This window comes from Nesoenas mayeri, assembly GCF_963082525.1.
Source record: "Nesoenas mayeri genome assembly, chromosome: 11".
NCBI lineage: Eukaryota > Metazoa > Chordata > Aves > Columbiformes > Columbidae > Nesoenas > Nesoenas mayeri.
Genome location: NC_137563.1, coordinates 5,387,935 through 5,412,344, shown reverse-complemented (window position 1 = coordinate 5,412,344; position 24,410 = coordinate 5,387,935). Strand labels below are relative to the sequence as shown.

At 54.8% G+C, this 24,410-nt stretch overlaps 1 protein-coding gene across 3 annotated transcripts; it reads left to right on the top strand.

Annotated features, from left to right (window-relative positions):
* Window positions 1-20,172: 20,172 nt before the first annotated feature.
* Window positions 20,173-23,460, top strand: AEN (apoptosis enhancing nuclease). 3 transcript variants are annotated; one of them, XM_080351137.1, is made up of 4 exons: window positions 20,173-20,238; window positions 20,761-21,428; window positions 21,654-21,854; window positions 22,657-23,460. In XM_080351137.1, exons 2-4 carry the CDS (start codon window positions 20,766-20,768, stop codon window positions 22,858-22,860), a joined length of 1,068 nt encoding a protein of 355 aa, XP_080207263.1. In that variant the 5' UTR covers window positions 20,173-20,238; window positions 20,761-20,765; the 3' UTR covers window positions 22,861-23,460. The 3 variants fall into 3 exon arrangements, with proteins under 3 accessions (XP_080207263.1, XP_080207262.1, XP_080207261.1); XM_080351136.1 differs by having other exon boundaries at window positions 20,200-20,238; window positions 20,764-21,428; XM_080351135.1 differs by having other exon boundaries at window positions 20,227-20,308; window positions 20,764-21,428.
* Window positions 23,461-24,410: the final 950 nt, after the last annotated feature.

Below are 24,410 nucleotides of genomic sequence, written 5' to 3'. Positions count from 1 at the left end.
CCACCGCAGGACGCGCCGCTACGGCGGGAAGGAGTCACCCCCCCCACTTCCGCTTCCGGCCAGAGATGCGGGGCGGGGGGGGAGGAGAGGGGTGGAGCCGGGCTAGACTGTCAACAGACCAGAGGTGCCCGCGCCCCCTAGCGGGTGGAGGGAGCGCTGCGGGGTGTGCCCGGGTACCCCCTGCACCTCCCGAAACCTGCACTTAACCCAGCACCCATGCTGCACCCGCTCTGCACCATCCTGCATCCCCTGAAACCCTGCACCCATCCCGCACCATCCTTCACCCCCTGAAACCCTGCACCCACTCTGCAACCATCCTGCACCCCCAGCACCCATCCTTCACCTTCCTCCCTGAACCCTTGCACCCCCTTCACCACCTCGCAGCCCACCCCAAAAAGCCTGCACCCCCATGCAACCACCCTCAAACTCCTTGCACCATTCTGCACCCCCATCCCTGCACCTCAAGCACCCCCTGAGCATCCTCCATGCCTTCAGCATCCCCGACTCTCCATCCCCAGGCACCCCCTGCACCCCAAGACCCTGCACAGGGACACCCCAGGGGACATCCCACCTGCTGCCAGCCACTGTATTGGGGTGCACCCCAACACCTCAACCCTGGCCCTGGCAGCAGAGATTGGAGTCACCCCCCGGCCACCCCTTTGGGCTTTCCAAGGGGCTTGAAAGCTTTTTGCTCGCCTGGGCTTTTAGGTGCTTCCCTCCTCCCATCCGGTGCATTAGTGGCCGAGGCGGGAGGGCAGCTCCAAGGGGCTCTTGTCGTTCAAAGGGAACAATGAGGAATGTCAGGGGGCCCTTGAGATCCATTTGCCGCCTCTTGCCAAGGCGCTGGCAGCCACTCCACTGGTGGGAGTTGGAGCTGGGAGCAGGGGCCATGGGGCAGGATGCTCAAACCGGGGTGCTGGAGAGCCCACTGGGGCACACCCCCTTCCCATGGAGTGGTGACACCACAGGGATCCTGCAGCGGTACCCAAGACAGAGGGGGGATGCTCCCGCTGCACCAAAGCTCTTGCCATTGAATTTCCCGTGGACCTTCCATCTCTTTTGGGGGATACTTTGGGCTCCCAGCAGCAGGGGGTCCCCACTGTCCCAGTGATGGGACCTAGGTGGCTCCAGCTGCCTTCCCACAGGGATATGGGCAGGCATCCTCCCTGGCACTCTTGTGCACTGGGCAGGGGACGCTGGGGGACCAGGGGACCCTCGGGGGGACTCTGCTGCACCCCACATGCCCACCCTGTTCCCATCTCCCAGCAGTTTCATGCCCAGTGGCCACATCCCTTGTTCTTTCCCACTTTCCCCATTTGAAGAAAGCGTGATGACAAGACTAAAATAAATGGCCCCGGTGTCTCTCTTTGTCTCCCTGCCTCCCGCTAATTAATTGAGATCCACCTTAATAGGATCAAACTAAATACCGAAGAGCATCCAACCACACGGCAGCTGGCAGAAAAACAACCGCCCAGCACACACACACCGAAAGACGGCTCGCTGGACAAAAGAGCCATTAATATGGTAGCAATTAGTGCTTCCGGAGCTAATAACTTCATCACCACAATCTTCCCACGGCTGCAGCCCCCCCACTGCTGAGGAGGGGGTTGAGGCACCCTCACTGGAGCAGTTTCATCCATCGGCAGGATCTGCATCACATGCAATAAATCTTATTGCAGGCATAAGGCTGGGGGCAAAGTTACTTCCAGCTTAATTTGGCGGGACATGGAGGGATTCTGGGGCTGGAACCTGCCCTGGCAAAGGGATGCTGGAGGCTCAGAGCTCCTGAGATGTTTCATCTGCTGTAATTTCCCTCCTCCTGCAGCATTTCACGCTGCCTCTCAGGGGTCCAGCACTCATGGGGATGGAGGACATGTGGCTATCACCATCCTCATCTGCTGTGGGGCAGTGGGGATGGGGGGTGTCCATCTGCATCTCCCCAGGACAGGATGAGACGCTAAACCCCAGCTCAGATCCCAGAGCTCTGGAACGGAGCTTACTGGAGGCTGACATGGGGGTTCCTGGTACATGGGTTACTGGAGGCTGGTATGGATGTTACTGGGATGGGTATGGATGTTACTGGGGTCTGGTTCAGAGGGTTGCTGGGCTCCAGCCTTGCAGAGCAGCTGCAGGTCCAAGGTTTTGCATCTCGTTGGGCTGGTTTTGTTGGCAGAAGTGGTATATACTGAGGAGCCTTGCTGCCCCGAGGTCAGAGCTGGGCAGCTGGGGAGGTCAGACATGTCTCTTGCCCAATTCATCCCTTGTCCAGCCCTCAGCTCCCTGCTCCAGCTGCTCCCCTCCGTAAATCCCCCTGTCCCACCCCAAACGGCCTCTAGCATGTCCTTTCCTACAGGAATGAATGATTCCTCCTGCCAGGGGAACGGTCCCTTTTCCAGGCTTTAGCAGTGAGCAGAGGAGCGGGATGGTCTGTTCCTCAGCACCGGAGCAGCATCACCAGCCCCACCACTGCCCTGCCAGCACCACATCCATCTCCAGATTTTTCCTCCAGAGCTAGCAGGTGGGGTCAAAAAACAAAAATTAAAAAAAAAAAAAAAATAATAATAAAAAAAAAATGTAGCCCATTTAGGCTGGTTTGGATGATTTCTCCCATTCCTGAAGCAAAGACCCTTCTGCTGTTCTTGCTTTGGCTGTTTACTAATAGCCTCCCAGCTCTGGATGCTGCAGCTTCTTTCCCAGGATTAGAGGTGATGTGTAGGGAGAACAGGGCTGGGGAGATCACAGGGGGGGCTGCTCCACATCCTGCCTCCCCACCAACCAGATACAACCCCCAGCATGAAATCGCTGCAGAGAGAAGCTGGACCATCTCTTTGCAGGGATGCTCACAGAGGAAGAAACCCCTCCAGGTTCTGAGCACGGCCAGCCACCTTTCACAGCCACCAAGCCTGGTCACTGTCGACATCCCCATTGTGCCAAGAACAGGAAAAATATATGGCAATTATTTTTTTCCTTTTTTAAGTACAAAAAGGGGAGGGTGGAGTCTGCACAGGAGCCCAGCGTGGGGAAGAATGTTTCAGCCCTGAGCAGTGCCTCATCCTCCCCAAGCCCTGACATATGTGGCAATGAATCCAGCCTCTGTACAGGAACCAGCTGCCTCTGTGGGGTTTTTACTAGGGTGAAGCATCCTCGCAATGGTAGTGACAAAATTCAGCTGGGAAAACTCTTGTAGGTGTGTGAAAAGAGCAGAGGGAGCAGAGGGAGACCTTGGATGTCTCTCATTTTTCCAAGAAAACAAGGATGTAATTCAATATTTAGTTCTTCCCCAGGCCTGGGGAGTGACTTCATTTGTGTTTGTAGAGTTTTGGGCTCCCCTTGCCTGGGGATCCATCTACACGTTTGCACATGGTTTAATAAATGGGATGAAAAGGTCCTGTTCACCATCGTCAGGACTCACAGCTCTCCAGCCCCACCAAATCCCCATGGAGCTGTGGCCCCTGTCCCCACACTGGGCAGGTCTCAGCAGGATTCGAGTCCATCAAAGCCAAATTTGCAGGTTGCAACACCCATGGACCTTCACAGCACTAAGGAAGTCTTTCTTTGCCATCAAAGTGTCCGTTGCTTTGGTTTTAACCGGTGCCAGAATCTCTTTTTGAAGTGGAACTGAGTGAGTTTTGGAGGCTGTTAATGGGATGTGGTCTGTGGGTCTAGGGTCTGTGAGTATGGGACTGGAACCACCTTTTCTTGCTCCCAGGGTTGTTTTGTCTCTCCTTGAAGGCAAGATCTGCTTTAAACACCTTCTGCAACTCTGCTGGTCTTTGCCAAAAGCCCCGTTGCAAGGGCAGAGCCCAGGCTGGACCCCAGGGGCAGGAACTGGGGGCTCACTGGGGTGTCTGGTCCTCTTGAGGTGCCCATGGTGACAGCTGGGTGCCACCACTGGGTAATGGGAATCCCTTAAGTGCAAGGGACAGGCAGGGACCAGCACCCTCCTGAGCAAGGGGACAGTGGCACCCACCCCTGCAGGGAGGTGTCCAGGCGGGGGGAGGCACTTGGCTGTGCCACATCCCCTGGTGACAGCTGGACCTGCAGCCTCGCTTAGACCACAGCCTGCCCACAGTGACAGCCCTGTCCCCTCCATGCCATCCATGGGGTGACAGCCCTGCTACCGTACACCCACCACAGGGTGACAGCCCTGTCCCCTCCATGCCATCCATGAGGGTGACAGCACCGTGTCCCCCCCCCATGCTTCCCGTGGCGTCACAGACCTGTCCCCTCACCCCGTGTCATCCATGGGGGTGACAGCTCTGTGTCTCCCCCATGCCACCCGTGGCGTGACAGTCCTGGTCCCCCCCGTGTCACCCAGGGGGGTGCCAGCCCGGCAGCCTCCTCCCGGCTGATGCGCAGTGACATTTGCAATCTGTTGCCATGGGCGCTCGGGGACTTTTGCTGTGGAGGGGAATCGCGTTTCTCCCCCCTCTTCTCCTCCTCCTCCTCCCTTTCCCTCCCTCCCGATGACGTCATGGATGACCACGGTGGTGACAGGGCCACCTGTGGGCTGGTGAGGGGTTTAAAGAGACAGTCTGTAGCTGCAACAGGAGCCCTGGCTATTGTCTCCCGCACCTGACAACAGGGGGGACCTGCAGCCTCCCAGACCACCCACCAACCCATCCATCCATCCCATCCACCCTCCCATCCATCCCGTCCCACCCACCTCACCCGTTCCATCCATCCCATTCTATCCCACCCCATCCCATCCATCCCACCCAATCCCATCCCATCCCATCCATCCTGTCTCTGCATCCTCTGTCTCTGTCGCTGCAGCTCTCTCGCGACTGGTCCAGCATCTGTTCCCCGTAGAAGCTCCTCTGAGGTAAGGCTGCGCTTCGTGACCCCTGTCCCACCAGGGACCATGGTGGGCGGCAGCTCTGAACGCTACCGGCAGCATTTGGGGCTGCAGCCTGCCAGGGTCCCCCAGGAATCCAAACCTCAGACAGGGCACCCCCAGATGGGACTGGCCACTTCTGTCCTTCACTGGGATCCTGGCACCTTCCCCACACCTCCAGACAGGACACAGGAATTATTCCAGAAGAGAGGACAATCCCTGGAATAACAGAACCCCCGGGCTGGCAGGTCTCTGACAGCTTAAAGGGGCTGGGATGCTCCCACCTGGGCTAGCACTGGGGTGTAGGGGTCTACAGGCTCTTCATCCCTTGCCAGCTGGCTTTTCCAGACCACCTTGGAAGATGCCCACCCCTTCTAACCCCTTGGCTGGACATCTGCCTTGCTTTGGGGAGATGTCTTGGGCATCTCCTTGTCCCTGCTGTGGTCCTCATCTAGGGGACCCTCAGAGCTGGTACCACGCCAAGCACCTGAAGCCCACCATGGCCAAGCCCTGAGGGGCTTTGGGTGATGCCAGGAGCTGTGGGTGATGCCAGGAACCACGGTGCATGCTATAGGAGCAGGCAGGGGCAAGGGAAGAGGAGCTGCACTCCTCATCTTGGGTTGGAGGTGTGAAGGACCATCTCTGCCCAGTCCCCAGGGCTTTGTCCCAACTCCAATGGGGCGAGCGGCCGGCAAATGTCTCTGTTAAGTGTCACTCAGATGTGCAGACAGGGAGTAGGGTAGAAAAAAGGTTTGGGACCTGAGAGAGGCTTGGAGAAGAGCAGGGTAGAGATGTGTATGTAGGAACTGGCATGTGCCTTCCTGAAGAGAGGAAGGCTATGATGTTCCTTCCTGCTGGACATACCCCAGCAGTGACCATGCAAGTCACCGAACTCCTCATCAGCTCCCACCAGGCAGCCCTTGTGGGTCTTCTGCAGCTGCCTGCAGATCCAGTTCCACCAAAGCCCATGTGCACTCCAAGCTCCAGAGCTGCTGATCCTGCAGGGGTGGCTGTGATGGGAGCAAGGCAACTGGGGCAAACCTTATGGCTGGTAGCCTGGGCTGGCTCCACATCCTTCCCAGGGGCAGATGACATGGGGACATGAGGCAGGTGGGGACAGGGACCATGCTCCAGTGACTCTGTGGTCCATCGTTGGGCAAACCCAAGGACACAGGTGCCCCTGGCACCCTGGGAGAGAGGAGCTTGCCGGAGCTAGGCTCTCCACATCCCTCTCCAGCAGTGCTGGGAGCTGAAGGAATAAGCAGTGGCATGGTTCTGCCACCCATCTCTCAAAAGACGGAGAGGACTTGGGCTGGGCCTGTTTTTTGGGTGGAAGAGGGAAAATGCAAATTGTCTGATGGGTGGAAATTTCTGTCTAGGTGTCCTTGGCATTTACCCATCTGGCAGCAGCCACAGCACAGGGGCACAGCCTGTGCCTTCCAGCTCATGGCCTGTGAGATTTGAGAGGAACGCCCATGGTTCACCATGGTGCTTTGCCACCTTTGGTCCCCTCGCTGCTGCAAATGCACCTCGTGAGCACTGCCTGTCAGCTGGAGAGCTCCAGCTGTACCCCAGAACAGCACGGGCAGCCCTGCCTGTACCCACACCTTGCTTTGGGGGGCTGTGGGGAGGCTGAGGCTGCTTCTTTGTGGACAACTCATGTGGGGATGCTCAGAGAGGGGTGCAGGGTCTATGGCAGTGAGCTGTTGGGGAGGGGGGTCATCCCCTCCCTGCACTGTGCGTGGGGCAGGGGCTGATTGAGCGGCAGCTACGGAAAGCAGGAGTTAATTTAATTGTGGATGGGCATGAGCAAGGACTGTCTGTTGTTCCAGTGGTGCTAAAAGGTGCGAGTCCAGCTGAATAGACCTGGGGCATGGGGGCTGGCTCTGGTCCGTGCAGACGGACACATGGAGCAGACAGGGGATGTACAACACGTGGGAGGAGTTGTGGAGTTGTGGCTGGCTGTGCCCAGTGGTCCAGGGATGTACTGTCTAGCTGATCATCTTTTACTGCCAGAGAATCCATGCCTGTGTGTGAGGGCACCCATATAAACATATATACACACGTGTCATACCCAAATACGTCGCGGCGCTGGGGAACGCCAGCACACGAGCTGGTTACACTTCCACCTTCCCCCATTCCCAAGGGGGAAACACTTGCAATGCTGGGGATGGATAATTCTGCCAGAGCGTGGGCTTCTCTCTTGACCTTCCTTCTGGCAGCATCTGAATTCCCTTTGCTGGCTTTTTAAGCTTCATTTTGAGACGACGCCTGAGCTCCAGGCTAAACGCCTCCTTGCTGCTGTCTTAAGCAGGGATGGGGTCTCCAAGAGGGATTTCTCTGGGTGGTGAACAAGGTCAGGACCTTCCTCTGGTGGTGAGGAGCCCAATCCTTTGCCCATGAGAGGCAGTTAAGGTGAAGTGACCAATTCCATCTTCAAAGCTTCTCCCTGGTCTGTATTTTCTTGTCGGGGTCTGAGACCACTCAAGGCTCAGGCTGTTACCGTGTGCTAGACTGATGGCTCCCTCTGCTTGAACATTGAGCGGGGATGAAGACCCCGGCTTTCACATCACCCTCAGCACACTTTAGGCTGGATTGTGCTCAAGCCACACTGGGGACAGCAAGGAACCAATGCCACTGGGCAACAGCCAGCATCCCTCGCCTCCCAGCTTGGGTTGCTGTGTGCTCGCAGCAGGCGCCGGCTCCTCAGCAGCAACACACAAGCTTCCAAGCACCGCCTCTTAACCCTGCTAATTCCCTTGTTTTCTCTTGCAAGGCTCCCTGCGCCTCTGCCAGGGGGTGGCCCGGAGCCTGCTAATTACACTAGTGATTTGCAATGTGGCTCTCCATCACCAGGAGTGTCACTCTCTGGGGTTATTTTGGGGGCTGCTGGCCCTTGACCAGCAGTGCAGGACAGGGTGGTATGCTGCAGCACACCTTGCCCCTTCCCCTTCACCATCTCCGGACAAATTATCTTGATTCTGGATGGACTTCCCTGCTCCCAGATCACACTGATATGGGGTCTCACCAGGGATTAGTGCAGCACTTCTCCCACCCCTTGTTCCCTGCTGGGAGGACTCCAAAAGCATGATGCGAGGAAGAGCTGCCTGAGCTCACCTAAACTGCTCCCAGCCCAAAAGTCCATATCTTCAAGGCTGACTTGGAGGTGTCAGAGCTCATCCCTGTGCCTGTCCCCTGCTCTCCTCCCCGACTCATCCAGGGGAGGCTCAGGGTGCCAGGAGCACCCCAGAGTACCCCTCACCTCTCACCTCCCACCTCCCCATCCTCACCTCCCATCCCCAGGCCATCTGGCTATGCTCATCCATGTTAAACAAACGCTAGAGTCTATTATCAGGTCATGCCTCCCCCTTCCCCCCTGGACAGCTGGAGGCTGAGCGCACCCATAGCCCTGGCCCGCAGCATTCATGTGTGTGAATGAGAAAATTGAATTATTTATGGCCATGCGAATAAGGCTGGCGGCTGCGGAGGCTGAGCGGAAAGGACTCCATTACGTGGCAAGTACCTGTTGCTATGGAGCCGGGGCTTCTTCTCCACAGCCCCTCAGTCCCCCATGCATGGCTGCATCCCTGCCTGTCCCCCATCCTGCCTTTATCCTCATGGGGCCAGGACGGAGAGCAGAGCCGAGCACTGAGCTGGCCATGGTGTGCCAAATCATGGGTGTTTTGCTCCCTGCACTGTGTCTGCCGCTCCCCTGAACTGGTTTGGAGGTTGCCCTGAATCTTCCTGCATTTTGGAGCAGGATCCCCAGTGCAATTTGGGAATGATGGGATGCTGGTGGCTGGTGGGAAGGGTTGGGGTGGGCAGCAACAGCATCTCATGGATGGGGCTGGGCAAAGCAGGTCTGATCCCAGCACAGCACAGTGCGAAGGGTGACACTCAGCTCAGACTCCTGAAATCCCCTTAAACCTCCCATCCTTGAAGGCAGCAGGAGCTGTGACTCAAGGTCCCCAACTCCACCCCATGCCTGGGCAGAAAAGTAGCTTTGCAAGAGCAAGGAGCCCTTCCAAAGCTACCTGCATTACAACCGCTCCTGGGGATGCCAAATCCTGTAGCAGTGCTGAGAGAGGTGATGGGGCATCACTTCCTCCTGCCGCCTCCCTAACCATTCCTTGGCCAAAAAGTAGGACTTTGTTCCTGTCGGGGTGCAGTCCCTCCTGTCTCAGTGCCCCCTGGGGTCAGGCCAGGCTCCTGGGGACAGGGAGGGGATGGGATCCGGCAGCCCCCAGCCCTGCGTGGCAGCATTGCAGGGACTCCCGCTCCCTTCCCTGCAGGGCTAAGAATAGACTCCAACTCCGCTGCTGGTGCTGAGTGGGCTCTGCTGGGCTCGGAGGAATAAAAAGCAGGCAAACGCTTATTTTAGTCGCTGCAGTCGGCAGCTGTGACTCCGATGTACCCAAGGAGTGGCTTCACACTGCGTTTACCTGCCTGCTGCTGGGAGCCGAGGCGTCGTTGCAGACCATTCATTCAGGCTATGGCTGCCCCCGCAGTGTTTCCAGCCCCCAAATCCCAGCTGGGTCCCAACCCTTCTCCAGCACACCCGGCTGCTTGCCACCCTTCTTCTTCCATGTTTCTGGGGTGAGCCTGGGCAATGCAGATGCTCCCACCCTTCCCTATGCCTTGGGGGATGCTCCACCCCAGCTCCTTTCTGAGGTGTTTAAGGCTTGTGTAGGGTCCTGGGGCACACCCTGCTATATAGGACATGGAGGGCTTGTCCTCACTGCCTGAGATAAATGGGAATTGCAGACATCCCTATGTCCAAGTGAAGCATCTGCCCAGGATGCTGCAGCAGCAGCTGGTGTGTGCCAGCCACAGCTCCAGGCACGAGGCTGGAGGAAGCACCCGTTCCAGGAGAGCAGCTCTGGGTCCCTCTCCCTAGCATCACCCCCGAGGTAAAATTAAGAGAAAGCTAATTGTTACCATAGTTACGTGAAGTGGCCTTTCTCAGGGAGCCACGTCATCACTGCTGTCATAAGGTAAAGGCGATGGGGAGTGGTGGTGGTGGGGAAGGGGGGTGGGGGAGAGATGTGTTTTCTTTGGCAAAACCATGGCAACAGCTATTTCTAAGGGAACAGCTGTGCACAGCGAGGCCGTGGGGAAGGGGAAGGAAAAGGGGCTGGGGTATCTCAATGCCAGCCATGCTCTGGAAGCAGCAGCACCAGGTCTGGCAGCTCTCCATGGCAGGCTGTGCCCCCAGAGCCTCCTTCCCACCAGTGCCAGGGCTCGCTGGGCATCTCTCACAGTGCTGGCATGGTGCCGTGGGATCCAGCACACCCAGTAGAGCAACAGAAGGCCAATCCAGTTTGCTTGCCATGTTGCAACCCCTCCTAGTATGCATCCATTGACCAGAGTAGGAAGGGGTGCCAGATGTGAGGGATGGCCAGGACCACCTGCCATGGAGAGCTGGGATGTACCTGCTTGTCCAGGGCAAATACACCAGGGAAACCCCCAGTGAAGAGCCCAAGGGCAGTCAGTGAGTGACTTGAAGTTTGAACAATTGTAATGCAAATACTGGTGGAGATCATAGGCTGGAATCAACACCACTGGAGCCAGTACTGCCCAGGTTGGTAAAATGGCCTCCCACAACTCATGCAACTACTTTCTCATGGAAGCTGCTGCTGATAGGCCCAGTGTGTGGAAGAAGAGAGGAAGGTGTTTTTGGGGCTGAGGAGCACTAACAGAGGTGCAAGGGACATGGGGGATGTTCTACAGGTCAGGGCAGGGCTGGCCAAGCCTCAGAGATGCGGAGGTCTGAGGAACCTCCACACAGATCTGCCCTCACTTTGCAACAGCCAAATGGACCAGCAAGGAGAAAATGCTGGTCTCAGCTGCAACCTCCACCCTGTCTCCTGTTTCAACACATAGCTAGAAATTATCTCTCTTTGCAAGACAGACTCTTAATTAAGCCCATTTCCCTGAAGGAAGCCAAGATGGAGAGCTTCACTTCTCAGTATTCCAGCGCTTTCTGGCATTTGTTTCCACACCAATTAGGGCACAAATTAGTCATCCGGAGTGCAATTCAGTGGCTGTGCTCAAGGGAGGCTCTTCAGCACGCGTGCCATCCTCTTCCAAGAAGGCAGGTGGCAGACACAGTCTGGGTGGCCATGACAGGGACAGGGAAGGGACAAACACGGCCACTGGGGTCCTGAGGTCTGTGGCTGGTGGTAACAGCCCAGGGCTGGGCTGCGGCTCCAGCACCAGGCATGGAGCAGAGTCAGCAAAAGGAATTATGGTGTCTCCATGAGCTGTGAGTGGATGGATCGCTGGACTCTGAGACTAAGCATTGGGACTAAATGCTGGAGAATCTGCAAATGGCAGCTAAATGGCAACAGAAAGGGTGGGAGGAAGAGCCGGGAGCTGGCTGCTCCCCAAGCCTTTCTGCAGGGTCCTCACCACCCACCTTTGCTCTCCAGCAGGAAGGCTGGGAGAGGACAGGGGTTTCTCCTGCCACAGAGGGTGGCTGTGCCAGGCTGTTCCAAGCCCACAAGCCAAGGAGGGAAGACAGGAGCTCCCTGATGGCACTGGCAGGGAAGGAAGAAGGATCTGAGGATGAAATGCTCGGCTCTGTGCCTTGCTGTGACAGCATCCAACCCAAGGGTTCATTGGAGGGCTGGCGCAGAAATGTAGTTTAAGGGGGGCTGACAGCTCAATCTTGAGGTTGTTTGGTCTGGACACTCTTCTGCTCAGCTCTTAAGATGGACATGTGGCAGCACCTCTGTCATGGTCATGTCATCTGTGAGTGAACATGTCCTCTTTGCTTCAGCCAAGAGGTTTTTGTAGAACATGCAGCTGAAATGTGGGATAGGAGTTCAGGAGGATGGGGGTCAAAAGGCAAAAAAGAAAAACCCCTCTGGGCAGCATCACAGCCACACTGGCTGCTCTCCCAAGGGGCGCTGTGGTTGTAGAAATTAATTGAGCACATCTTTTGGTGCCTGCGGGGAGCACCGACACAGCGTCCATCCTGCGATAGAGAGCCTGGGGGCTGATCAATGGCAGAGCCAGCGTATGGTGGAGTTGGTGGCCAGAGAGCTAGCAAAGCAGCTGGGAGGAGGCATCCGAAAGCCATACTGGCTGCTTGTGTCTCCCCAGGGGGGCCTGGGGAGCGGGGTCTCACTGCAGCACCAGGCATCCTCCCTGCTGTCCTTCCTCACCCTCTTCGAAGGGCTGGGAGACAGCTGTAGCCCTGTAGAAACGCCACATAAAGCTCCATGCTGACCGTAAGAGAGCTGGGGTGGGAGGGCTTCAGCTAAAATAGCAGTTTATTGGTGTTGTCAATTGTAAGGCTCAGTTCCCCTGTTGCTTCTGAACACATTTTACTGAGCCCTGCAGGGCTGTTTGGGCTGATGCCTCCTGCTCCATCAGAGGGACCGTGTCTCTGCCTCCATGGGACAAACTAAATATTCCTAATTACCTGCAAATTTTCTCATTTCCCATGGGCATAGCCACCATGCAACAACCAGAAGTCTCCATCACCTTCTGGCCAGCCTGCCTGCCGCCCACTCTGTCTCCTTCAAAATAGCACCAGGAGCTCTGCAAGGAGCCGCTCACCCCCAGACCGTGCCCTCTGAGCCCCCATTAGTTAGCAGTTGTCTTAAGCAACAGCAACATTTGTAGCCTTCTTCTTCCTAATCCCGCCTGATGTAACCGTGGCTGTCCTCATTAGCCACATAATTGTCGAGCAAACACAAAACAGGCCCTGACACGGTCGAAGGAAATTGGTTTAAAAATGTGAAGCCGCATTCTCAGATGTTGTTGGAGGGGGGTCTTTTGTTTATTTATATTCACAAATCCCCTGTGCAAAAATGAGAGAGCCACTTTGCCATGAAAATACCTATTTTTCTTAAAGATCAGCTTAGAAGAAGGTGGATTTGAAATGCCAGCTGGGAAATCCAGCCTGGCCTCTGTGCTGGTGGAAGACAAATGCATCTCCAGTTGGTCTCATCTGCTTCACCAAGGGGTTTCCAAGCAGAGAAGGTGGCATCTCCTGCCCATGCCCACATAGACAAGGACGTGTTGGTATGCTTGCCCAGGGAGAAGTTTAATTGTCCACACCTCCGAGTGGATTTCAAAGGGGCTCCATCCACTTCTGGACAACAGATGACAGGGCTAAGTTAATGGACGCAGTGGTAAGAAATCTAATTAACCTGCAGCATGTTGTTTAATTTGTGCAAAGTTGTTGTGGTTACTCAGCTATAAACTCCGTCCTCAGCTCTAATGACAGTGACTTGCACAGCAGTAGCAGAGAGCATCCTGGAGGTGGGCAGCCACCTCGTGCTCACCCTTGAAGGTGCCCTCAATTATGTGCGGAGCGTTCCAGTGGTTGCCTCCATCTGGCTCTTCCATGGCTTTTGAGACACTTTTCTGTCTCCAACCTTTGGAACAGACACCTGTGCTGCTTCTCTGCCTGCTCTGGCATTCAAACCTGGCGTACAGCTTCCAAAAAACAGCCTTCAGGACCCAGCAGTGTCAATCTGTTGATTGCACTAAAGTCCAGGAGATGGCTTCAGGTCGCTGAGTTCCTACCGCAGCTCTTAGGCTGTAATTATGTTCAAGGCTCTTTGCTTTGGTTATTTCTTTTTGCTGATGCTTAGAGCCACTGCACTGATCTTTTCTTCAAGGCTGACCTCCATGTAGCTTCCCCGGAAAGAGCCAGGCCTGTTATTTAAACCAATTCACAAACCAGCTCCCAAAGGCCAGTTGCCCATTATACAATTTTTGAACAGCAGGAATCAGCAGGGCTGATGGCAACCGAGCTCTTTGTGTCGGTTCAGGGAGAAGCATAGGAGAAGGGACAGATGTTGTGCGTTAGCAGCATCTCTTCCCAGCTTAACCTTCCCCTAAAGTCCTGGACCACCCAATATCACCAGTTTGAAGGACAGACCAAGAGCCTGTCCCCATGCAAAGCTCTCAGCATCTCATCCCCAAGCTGCTGAGATCCACATCCCTTCCCTGTCAACCCAGGGACAAAACCAGGTCCCTGAGCAGCCGATGGGAAAGGCAGCAGCCACTGAGAGGAAGAGGAGCTCAGTTTGGGTTTTTCCCTTTTTTTTAAGAAAAAAGAATTAAAAAGTGGCAGCACTAGTGAAGGGTAATTATTCCTCTGTTCCAGCTGAAATACAATTAAGGCAGCTCTCAACGAGCCCCCGGGATATTGTGGTTTACTAATTAACAAGCGGATATGCTGTGGCCCCTGTCATGGCAATTACAGCATGAGACAGGCTTCAGGAGCTCTAATTACACGTCAGCTCACGACACACGCTGCAATACAAATTAACGAGGGCCGAGGCTACTGATGGAGGGAGTTTACCCAGCGAGAGACTGAGCTGGGCAGCAGGGATGGGGGTAAGAGCGATGTTGTGGGGTCAGGAGGATGCAGGGAGCAAATTGGAGTACAATACCCCAGGGTTGCCAAAAAAGGTGCATTGGAGGAAGGAAAGGGGCTTTTGCTTTGCGGAGCTGTGGACTGATGAGATGAGTGGCATTTGGGATGACTTCAATGAATAGCAAGTATCACATCTTCCACCATTAATTCCCAGACCAATAAAGCTGCTGTTAAGAAAAGAAGTCAGATGGGAAATACTCTGCAGGGTTTTGACTGCTGACAAATAACTAACAGGGCTCCCAAAGCCAAGAGGAATTTTTTTTGATGTGGTTTCAGGTTGAGTTCAACTGATAGCTTTAGCCAGGTATGGAGAAAAACAAAAAGGCAGCAATCAGGATTTTTGTAAATGCAGTTTTTATGTGTTGCATTTTAAAAAGCTGTTTCCTTTCAAAACAGATTCAAAAGACATAATTAAACCAAAATACAGACCACACACCTAATGAGGACATTTTGTTTCTGACAAAAATGAAACCATATTTATCAGCTTTGCTGATATTTATCAGATCTTTGCTGGTCCCAGCCCAGCAGCAACACAGGTTTTCTGTGATATCAGTGAGCCTTTTGAATTTATTGCTCCTATCGTCACTGCTCCAGCATCCACCTGCTGCAGGCACCTGGGGAGGGACAGTGGGGGGTGACCTGGTGGATGCCCCAGGCTTTGGTCACTGTTGTCACCTGCAAATGTTGATGCAGACAGGGTAGTTCTTGGGTAGATGGGAGGATTTGGGGAGGATGAAGCAAAGCCCCTGGGTTTTGGGGCTCCCTCCAGCACCATGCAGGGGTGGGTTCAGCAAAGCCTGGAGACAGCCATTGCAAGGGAAGGGGTGTCACACCATGGGGGTACACAGCAGGTCCCTCATTTGCTCCTAGCTGTGATGAAGAGGTGAGACCAAGCAGGTGAAGGGGTTTCAGATTAATCCTCTCCAGGTGTGCTGTCCCATGTGCTACGGGAAGGAAACCCTGCCCAATCCCCACTGCCAGCACCCAGAGCATGAAGACACCAGAGGCCACCTCCACCGAGTGGAAGGGTACACACCTCCTCACACATCAATCCCAAAATAGATCTCATTAACCATCTCAATTAACACAAGCCGGCCCCTCTCTCCTCCTTGCTGCCCCAGCCTGAGCTGTACATAAAAATAACGGTTTATTACACAGCAGGCAAACCCAGCTTATCGCTGCAGACAGGAAATTGCTGTGCAGAAACTGCACGTTTCATTTTTAATAAGTTTGGCAATAAAATGTCTCGTCAAATGAGGCCACGACAGGGCGATAATGAAGCTTCCGTGTGGTCCATAATTGCTTACTGCTCTCCTGGGGGTGAGCCTGGAAACGGGGAGTGAGGTGGAGCTGTACAGCAGCATCACCTGCCCTCACCTCCTGCTTTGACAGCATCCCCACCATACCAGCACCTGCCCGGGACATGGTTATGGAGAATCTCTGTCCATGCTGGAGGGATACAGGAGACTCACATGGAGCAGCAGAGGAGGTGTCAGAGGAAAAGGGAGGTTGATGGTGCTCCAAGGGAAAGAAAAATGTTTTCTGCCTTCCAAGCAGGACTTTTCAGCACTTTCAGGCTGGGTGGGTGCTGTAACTGCCAGTCCTTAGCTGGGAGGAGAACGGTCTCCTGGAGGTTTTGCACAAGTGGGCTCAGGATGAGGAACTCAAAGACCAGCTGAAGAATTGAGAGCATAACGCAGGAATGAGGAAAACACATTGAGGAAAGCTCATTGACTGATACCCTACAGACACTCCTCACTTCTTCACAAAGGTCCTCTCTGATGGGAGCTGCAGAAACCCTTGGTTCTGCAGCTGATGTTAACATCCGCACACTTCTTGCCTTCCTGCCTTTCAGGTTTAAGGTGGCTGAGCAGAAGTCTGAAACACATGCTCAGTCCCAGCCCAGCTCCTCTGAGCAGAGAAGCCAAGGACTGGCCAAGTATTGAAGTATGAACCACTTTGTCCCTTTCGGAAGGGATTGAGGCATGGCAAAAGAGGGGTCCCAGGGGGATCCCTGTGCTCAACCTCTGCTATGGAGCAAGAGGGCTGCAGCTCCCCAAATCCCATCGTGGCAAAGGCCAGGGAGTGACATGGTGCCTGTCCATTCTGTTGTCCTCATACTGGTGACATCTGCAGCCAGGTGACAGCAGCTGCCTGAGCCAGTCCCTTGCACCAATGAATGGTGGTGGTGTTTCCAGGTGCTCCATCCATGATAAGACTTCCTTTCTCTAAAGAAAATCAGTTCCAGCAAGGGACTGGTCACTGTCCTGATCTATTTCCATAGCTTCCCAGCTTCTCTTTGATCTTCTAGATGCTGGTGGACACACCAGCCCTGCCTATTTGGAGTGATGGGAGCAGCTTGAAGAAGCCCTTGTGGGATCTCCCAACCCATGGGTGGGTGATGGGGAGTCACTATACTGCCAGCAAAGCCCAGAATGGTGAAGCTGTCCTCCATCACCAATGGAGGCAAAGCTGAGTCCTCGCTGCCTTCTCCAAGACAACTTATTCCCGAGATCCTCACTCCTGCCAGCCATCCCCCATGGTGGGGAGGGGACAGAGAAGTCCAGGGGGACACAGGTACAACCAGCTCTGCAAAGACACGTGCAAGCTCTGACGCTGTGCTAATAGGAGACACAATGAGCTGTGTCCAGGCTGGAAATGAGGTGGTTTAGAGTCACAGCAGGAACATGCTGGTGCTGTCAGGGACTGCTGGCCGCCAGTTGGCTCCCAGGCGAGCGGGAGGCTTGGTTTGCCCATGGCACTGAGTTTACCTGGAATTACTGATCCACATTCATAAACATGATCACATTAATCGGCTGCCGCAGCTGCAGGCACTGTCTCCTCCCAGCACTGGGACTTCATCTCCCTTCCCATTCCAAATGTCAGGATGTCTCTGTTCCTCCATCCACTCAGCACCATGGCTGAGGATGGGAAAGTGGTTGGAGAAAGGAAAGAGGCAGAGGATGGGTGAGGCCATGAGCCTGGAGACAGGGACAGACATCCACTGCCACCACCTTTGCTTGCAAAGCCATGTGTTGAAAATGAACCGCAGGCACCTCCTCAACAGGTCTATGAGCTCTGCAGGAAAGCCCTGGAACCCCAGGCACCGATGATCGATGACCTGGGGACAACACCTCAGCTGGAGACTGGCTTTTGTTGCAGGAATATTGCAGGACCAGGTGACAGGAGAGGGACCAGCTCCCCACTGAGGACAGAGCCACCCAGGCTGCTCAGTCTGAGATGAGGCTGGTGCTCATTTTGCTTGGAGCAGGGCCAATCACTTCTAGTAAATTATTCATCCAACAAATTTAGCCTGTTATTCTAGTCATGCTCTACCCAGTGTTTTACAGATTTCCTTATTATTTCAAATTGTGCAAACATTGCAGAAGCCTCTCCCGGGCTCTGGCGCACTCTGCCTTCATCTCAGCTCTTGGCTCATCTACCACATCCAAAGCACGGTTTCTACCACCTGGTGCCAAAACTCCCATCCCTGCCAGGCCACAGGACCTCGTGGAGATAAGCAGCATGTCTGTTGGGCACAAAGCTTCTACCAAAGCGAGAACCACCTACCATGGGAGAATCATCTACTGAACATCCAGAGGGCAGTGGGATGAGAGGAGGCCATGGTACATCAATGAACTATTTAAAAATATTCTGACATTTTGCCACCTCCACCCTTGTACCTGGGATAGGAAAGAAAAATGACACAATTCCTTCGCAGCCTGGGCTTTTGTGACCTTGGGAAACCAGTGAAAGCTTTTCCCTTCCTCCCCACATGTCCACAATTTTGGTTGTTGAAGCTTTTTCATAGCCATGAGGATACAGCTAAAATTTCACACTGCCAAGAGGAATTGCATGCCACTTGCAAAACATACAGCTTGGGAAAGAATGTGGGATCAAACCAAGATGCAGGGAGATGGATGGGTTTGTTGTGAATGAGCCATGACTTGATCAGACCCACGAATGCAACAGCAACGTGTATAAACCAAGAAGCACAGAACAGTTGAGGCACTTGAATCCCTCATCCCACTGCAGGGTGTGAGAGAGAAGAGGAGCCAGAGATGCCACCTCCTTGCCCACCCAGATCTAGTGGAGAAATGCCATGGGCAATGCAAGTCCATTTCCCTCACACCAGGGCTCATGTCCGCTCCCACTTGTGCAGTCACAGTCAGCTCTCACCTCACTTAAGGTGAGAAAAATGGGGCAGAGTCCCAGGAACCACAAATCAATCAATCCCCAAGAGTGTAACACAGTTTTACCAAAAACACCAGAAAATAGTATAAATTTCTACATAAAGGCCTGACAGGGCTCCTTAGCAAGTTGTTGTGGGACAATTGAACTACTCTCATTAGGTGGAATTAATTAGCTGAACAGCAGGGATGGAAGGAATGAATGTAAAACAGAGTAACAGATTTAAGGAAGAGGTTTACTAGGCAGAAGAAAAACATAAAGGAAATAGGAAAAAAATATATTGCAGGGTGATCTAAATCTTTTCTTTCTGACCCAACAGAAGAAGCTCATAGGTGGCAAAAACGAGAATGACGAAGCGTGAAAGCGCTCGTCCTGCATCTCCGCAAGCCCCTTCGGCAGTGGGGAGAGAGGATGCTCAGTGTGGGGCCCCACAGGACGAGGACAGACGTGGTGCCCGGCTCCCTCTGGAAGACTAGTGATTTTGTTGTTGTATGGCTCATCCCACCACAACAAGTCACAGTCTGCCCTAGGGTGCGTGGCCACTCCGACGATGCTGAAGGTGCAGGATCGAGCCAGCAGCCACAGCTGTTCTGCACTTCTGACCACCTCAGCCGTTGCTTTTGTGAGCCTCGAGAGCGAAGCAATGACAGGCTGGTCTGAAACCCCCTCTTGCACCTGAGCCCCAGCCAGAGCTGCCCCCCACGACCCTGGAGGATGCAAACACCACACTGCAGTGCCTCAGACCACCCTGCAGAAGCGGTGCTGCCCAGCCTGAGGGTGCCCAGCAGGAGAAGGGTTGACCACAGGGCTTGCTCCAGCAAACACACAGTAAAACTGCAGCATGTTGGTACTGAGCTCCAAGCTGCAGGGCTAGGTACCCCAGCATGCATCTCCACCTCAAACCCATCACCCAGAAAGGTTCTATCCCATCACAGGTGGGACTGGCTGAGCAGCAGGCTGATCTGGGATGCAAGCATCAGATCACAGAATATCAGGGATTGGAAAGGACCTCAAAAGCTCATCCAGCCCAATCCCCCCATGGAGCAGGAACACCCAGATGAGGTTACACAGGAATGTGTCCAGGTGGGTTTTGAATGTCTGCAGAGAAGGAGACTCCACAACCTCCCTGGACAGCCTGGTCCAGTGTTCTGTTACCCTCACTAGGAAGAAGTTTCTTCTCAAATTTAAGTGCAACCTCTTGTGTTACCCCTTGTTTTTACCATTACCCCTTGTCTTACCACTGGTTGTCACCGAGAAGAGCCTGGCTCCATCCTTATGACACTCACCCTTTATATATTTATAAACATAAATGAGGTCACTCCTCAGTCTCCTCCAAACTAAACAGACCCAGCTCCCTCAGCCTTTCCTCATACAGGAGATGCTCCACTCCATCATCTTTATGGCTCTGCGCTGGACTTTCCAGCAGTTTCTTGTCCTTCTGGAACTGAGGGGCCAGAACCAGACACAACACTCCAGGTGTGGTTTCACCAGGGCAGAGTAGAAGGGATGGAGAACTTCTCTCGACCTACTAACCATCCCCCTTCTAATCCACCCCAGGATGCGTTGCTCTAGCGGTCCTATAACAGCCCCAACCCCAAACACACCCCTGCGTTACAACCGAGGCGCTTTATAGCCCGGCGATGACATCCTCACCCCGCCCCGGGCACCGCCCCCGTATGCAAATCACCCCTCCCGCGCAGCCAATGGGAAAAGAGAGGGGCGTGGCCACGGCTGGACTTGCCCGGGCATGTGAGCGCGGCGGCTTCCGGGCGAGACACGTGGGAGCCGCGCCGGGTGCGGGCAGGCAGCGGTGGGTCCCGGGTAGCGATGGGTCCGGGGCGGCCGGGCCGGAGGGGTCCGGGGCGGGCAGAGGCCTGAGGGTGTGTAATGGGGCGAGCAGGGGCGTGAGGGCGAGTAATGGAGCGGGTAGGGCACTGGGGCTGGGAGTGTGGCAGAGAAGGCCTGGCTAAGTGACAGATTGGGCCCTAAGGGATGTGTAATCGGGCGGGCGGGGGGGTGGCAATGGGGTGGGCAGGGGACTGAGGGTCGGTGAGGTTGTGGCCAAGGCGTTGGGACCGGGAGTGGGGCAGGCAGTGACCCAGTGACCAGGTAATGAGAGCACAAGGGCCTGGGGACAGGATGTGACAATGTGTCTGTGTCCTCCCCATCCCCTGCCCCATAGCTCTGTCTTGAACTACGTCTGCCTGCCCACACCGCGGGAGGGGGGAATATGTCACGGGGCGGGGGGGAGGTGTCGTGGAGTACACGGATCCCTTTGGATGGGGGGGCATGGGGACTGCATGACACTCATGCCCCATTGTGCCCGTTCCAGTAGGGATGCCTCCTGGCAAAGGGCAGATGACCCCACTGCTGTCCACTCCAAAAGACTCCGTACCTACCCTGCAGAGCACCCATGGCCCCACTGCGGGTGGCTGCGCTCAGGCCCTGGAGGGTCCCGCCATGCTGCAGGGTCGCAACAAGAAGAAGAGTCGCAAGCACCAGCGGTTCCTGGAGCGCCGGGCGCTGCTGGAGCAGAAGGGGTTGCTGAGCCCCCACCGATGCTTGGGCAACCAGACCCCCATGGCAGGCCTGGACACAAGCAGCACAGTCACCAATTCCGGTGGCACCATGGCACTGAATCTTGGGAAAGGCCCCAAGTCCAAACAGGTCCTCTCCCCATCTGCCTCTCCAGACAGCATAGCCAGGCATCACTCCGTGCTGCTGTCCCAGGGGATTGGCAGCTCCAAGGGGGTGCAGATGTCCTCCCCGCTCCTGCGCCCTGGCAAGTATGTGGCCATTGACTGCGAAATGGTGGGCACAGGTCCTCAGGGCAGGCTGAGCGAGCTGGCGCGGTGCTCCGTGGTGAACTATGAGGGGGATGTCGTCTATGACAAGTACGTCCAGCCTGAGCTCCCCATCGTGGACTACCGGACACGCTGGAGTGGCATCACCAAGCAGCACATGAAAAATGCAATTCCCTTCAAGACTGCCCAGGCAGAGGTGAGAAAAAGAGAATTTTTTATTAAAAAAGGCTGTGTGTTATCTGTTGGCCACAAACTGGGAGCCTCCAAAACCATTCAGTGGATTGGTTTGCTTCTTACTGCTCTGTTCTGGGAACCTAAAAAACTAGAACTGAAGAAACTGAATTTAACACAAAATTATTTTGTGCTTAATTAGTGTTTTCTTTTGGTGCACTGCCTGTCTAACCTTTTCTGACGCTTCCAGATCCTGAAGATCTTGAAAGACAAGATTGTGGTAGGACACGCCATCCACAACGACTTCCAAGCCTTGAAGTACTTCCACCCCAAAGACAGGACCCGAGACACCAGCCAGATCCCCATGCTGAAGCAGAGGGCAGGGCTGCCCGTCAGGGCCAGTGTCTCCCTAAAGAGCTTGGCCAGGCACCTGCTCCGCAAAAAGATCCAGGTGAGCACTAGGAACCTGTGGGGACCAGGTCCTGGGTTTGTGGTTGAGCCTGTGTGGTCAGCCTGGTCCCCCCATGTCCATCGGTGGTCTCTGTGAGATGGAGGTGAACCTTTTTCATCTCATACTCCTGGTTATGATCAAGCTGGGGGATCCCAGGACTTCCCAAGCTGACCATTAAGCATCTCAGTAAAGCAGGAACAAGACCTCTGCCCTTCAGAGGGTGCTTGTATGGGAATGTAGCGCAAGATCGACCAGGAGGCTGGTTAAATGTAAATACGCTCAAGTGACTTGCACCTGTCTGTAGAAAAAGCACATACATCACACTAATTGTTCTACTGACCTTGTGTGCTGAATGAGTAGAACCTCTGAGTCTAAAACAGGCCTGTGAGAAACTATAGAAACCTTATCACTGTGTGAGATTCATGCTTTGTTGTGAGAAAGAGCGGGAGGCTGTGCCTGACTGAAGCCTTGAAATACAGGCGAGCTCAGCAGGCCCGGTGATCTTCCAGCAGGGCTGAACTTACCAGCCTGGGAGCTCAGGTGTGACTTTAGAGATCCCCCAGTAGAGAGGTAACTAGGATAAAACTTGCCCTTTGCAATGCATTTGTGGCCTCTGCCTCTTCTTGCAATGTGCCTGTGTATGTGTACACAGTGCTTGAGATGCATGTATCTCCTGGGCTGCATCAAACCTTTGCCATCTCCAAAACTCCCAGCGCTTGTGTCCTTCCGAGGAGCAGACAAAGTAACCTGTTGGATTTTTACCAAACCCTGTTTCTAACCAGGCTTTTGCCTCTTTGCTCAGGTTGGCTGCAAAGGGCACTCGTCGGTGGAGGATGCTCAGACGGCCATGGAGCTGTACAGACTGGTGGAGGTGCAGTGGGAGACGGAGCTGGCCCGGAGCCTGCCCACCCGGCCCCCGAGCCCCGTCACAGACCCCACCACAGACAGCAACCAGTACCTGGATGACCGGTACTGGCCCACAGACCTGGTGACAAGCAGCCTGTGATGGGGGACAGTGTCTCCTCCACGTGTTTAAGGCCATCCTGATGCCTTCAGCTATGGCAGGTGGAGGTGGCTGCTGACCTCCTTCACTGGGGCTTGTGCCCCATGTGCTCTGCCCAGCACCTGGGTCCACTGCGGACAGCAGCGCAGAGGAGTCAGATGCCCCCAGCCCTGCTTGGGGACGGAGGAATGGTGGCACTTGGACACTGGTGATCTCCTCTAAACGGTCTGCAGCCTCTTCCTGTTGCACAGCAATAAGTGCTGTGGCTGCACCGTGTTCATCTGTCGGTGCCTGGGGATGAGAGGGGTTCCTGGAGGAGCCCCAGTGGGTGTGTGAGTAGGCTGGGGCTGCCAGGGCACCTCTCATGTCTTCTGGGAAGGGGATACCCCCATGGTGGGCAAGTGGCAAGTCTTCCCATGGGAGGACTGAGGTGTTTTGCTGATGCCTAAAGGCCGCAAAACATCTGGGCCAGTTGAACAACCAGTTTCCTCCTTGCTTTCATTGCACAATGAAGCCTGGAAAGAAAGTCTGGATCTAATCAATGTCCAGCCTGGACAAGAGCACAGGATGCACTTCATTTAAAGTAGACTACTTACATATTTATCCAGTTGTGAATTAAAAGCTGTTCTTGCAAAACCCTTGTGTGTGTGGTGCATGATCTGATCTAGCAGCTCTCCAGGAGGGAGGGGGCAGAGATGGGGTCAGCGTTAGTGACTGTGTCCTGTGCTTAAAACCCACCTGCAACCAGAAAAGTTGCATTGAGTGGCCTCCTGATGGCTTGAGTGAGCAGTTCTTGGGGGGTGGGCTGGCAGCAGGAGCAGGGGATGGGCTCGGCAAGAACCCTGTGGTCCAGTACTGCTGGCTGCTTGAAAAAAAGCCCATTGCAAGAGAAAGTGTCCCACTGTGTCATGCTTCAGCAGTGGGGTTGTCACAGCTCAGAGAGCTCCCTGGGATTTGCCCACCCTGTGAGACAGCATCCCTGTGCGCAGGGTCTGGGAGGGGTGGGAATGATGCTGAGCTGTGGCATGGGCTGCTGTGATGGTGTGGGGACCGGGGTGATGCTTACCTGCAGTGGCTGCTGCTTCGTGGGTGACATCTGTAGGTATCTGTGGCTGTACAGGCGTACACGGCTGGGCACGTGAGCATCAGTGTGAGGTTTGGGGCCGGACATGAAGAGTCGCACATATCCACAGGTTGGTGAACAGCCATGGTTAAAGAAAACCAGTACTTTTTTGCCAGATGCCTCAAGGCCACCCCTTTAGCACATGGGTCCCCCAGTCACTGCCCAGGCTCTGAGACAGGAGGGGTTGGAGGGCTGCTAGCACCTCAGGGGCTTTGGGAGTCTGGCCACAGCACTGAAATGGAGTTCATGTCCCTCCAGCCAGCCTAGACAGGTCCTGGTCTTTTCCTGAGGGAAGGAGAGCTCAGCCCCAGCCTTGGGAAGCAGCCAAGGAGCCGGGTGACGCAGGCACACCTGACGCACACATCAGTGCCATTACAAGACGCATCTTGCACTTCCCATCTTAACTCCTCCCTGCCCGGCAGAGCAAGCT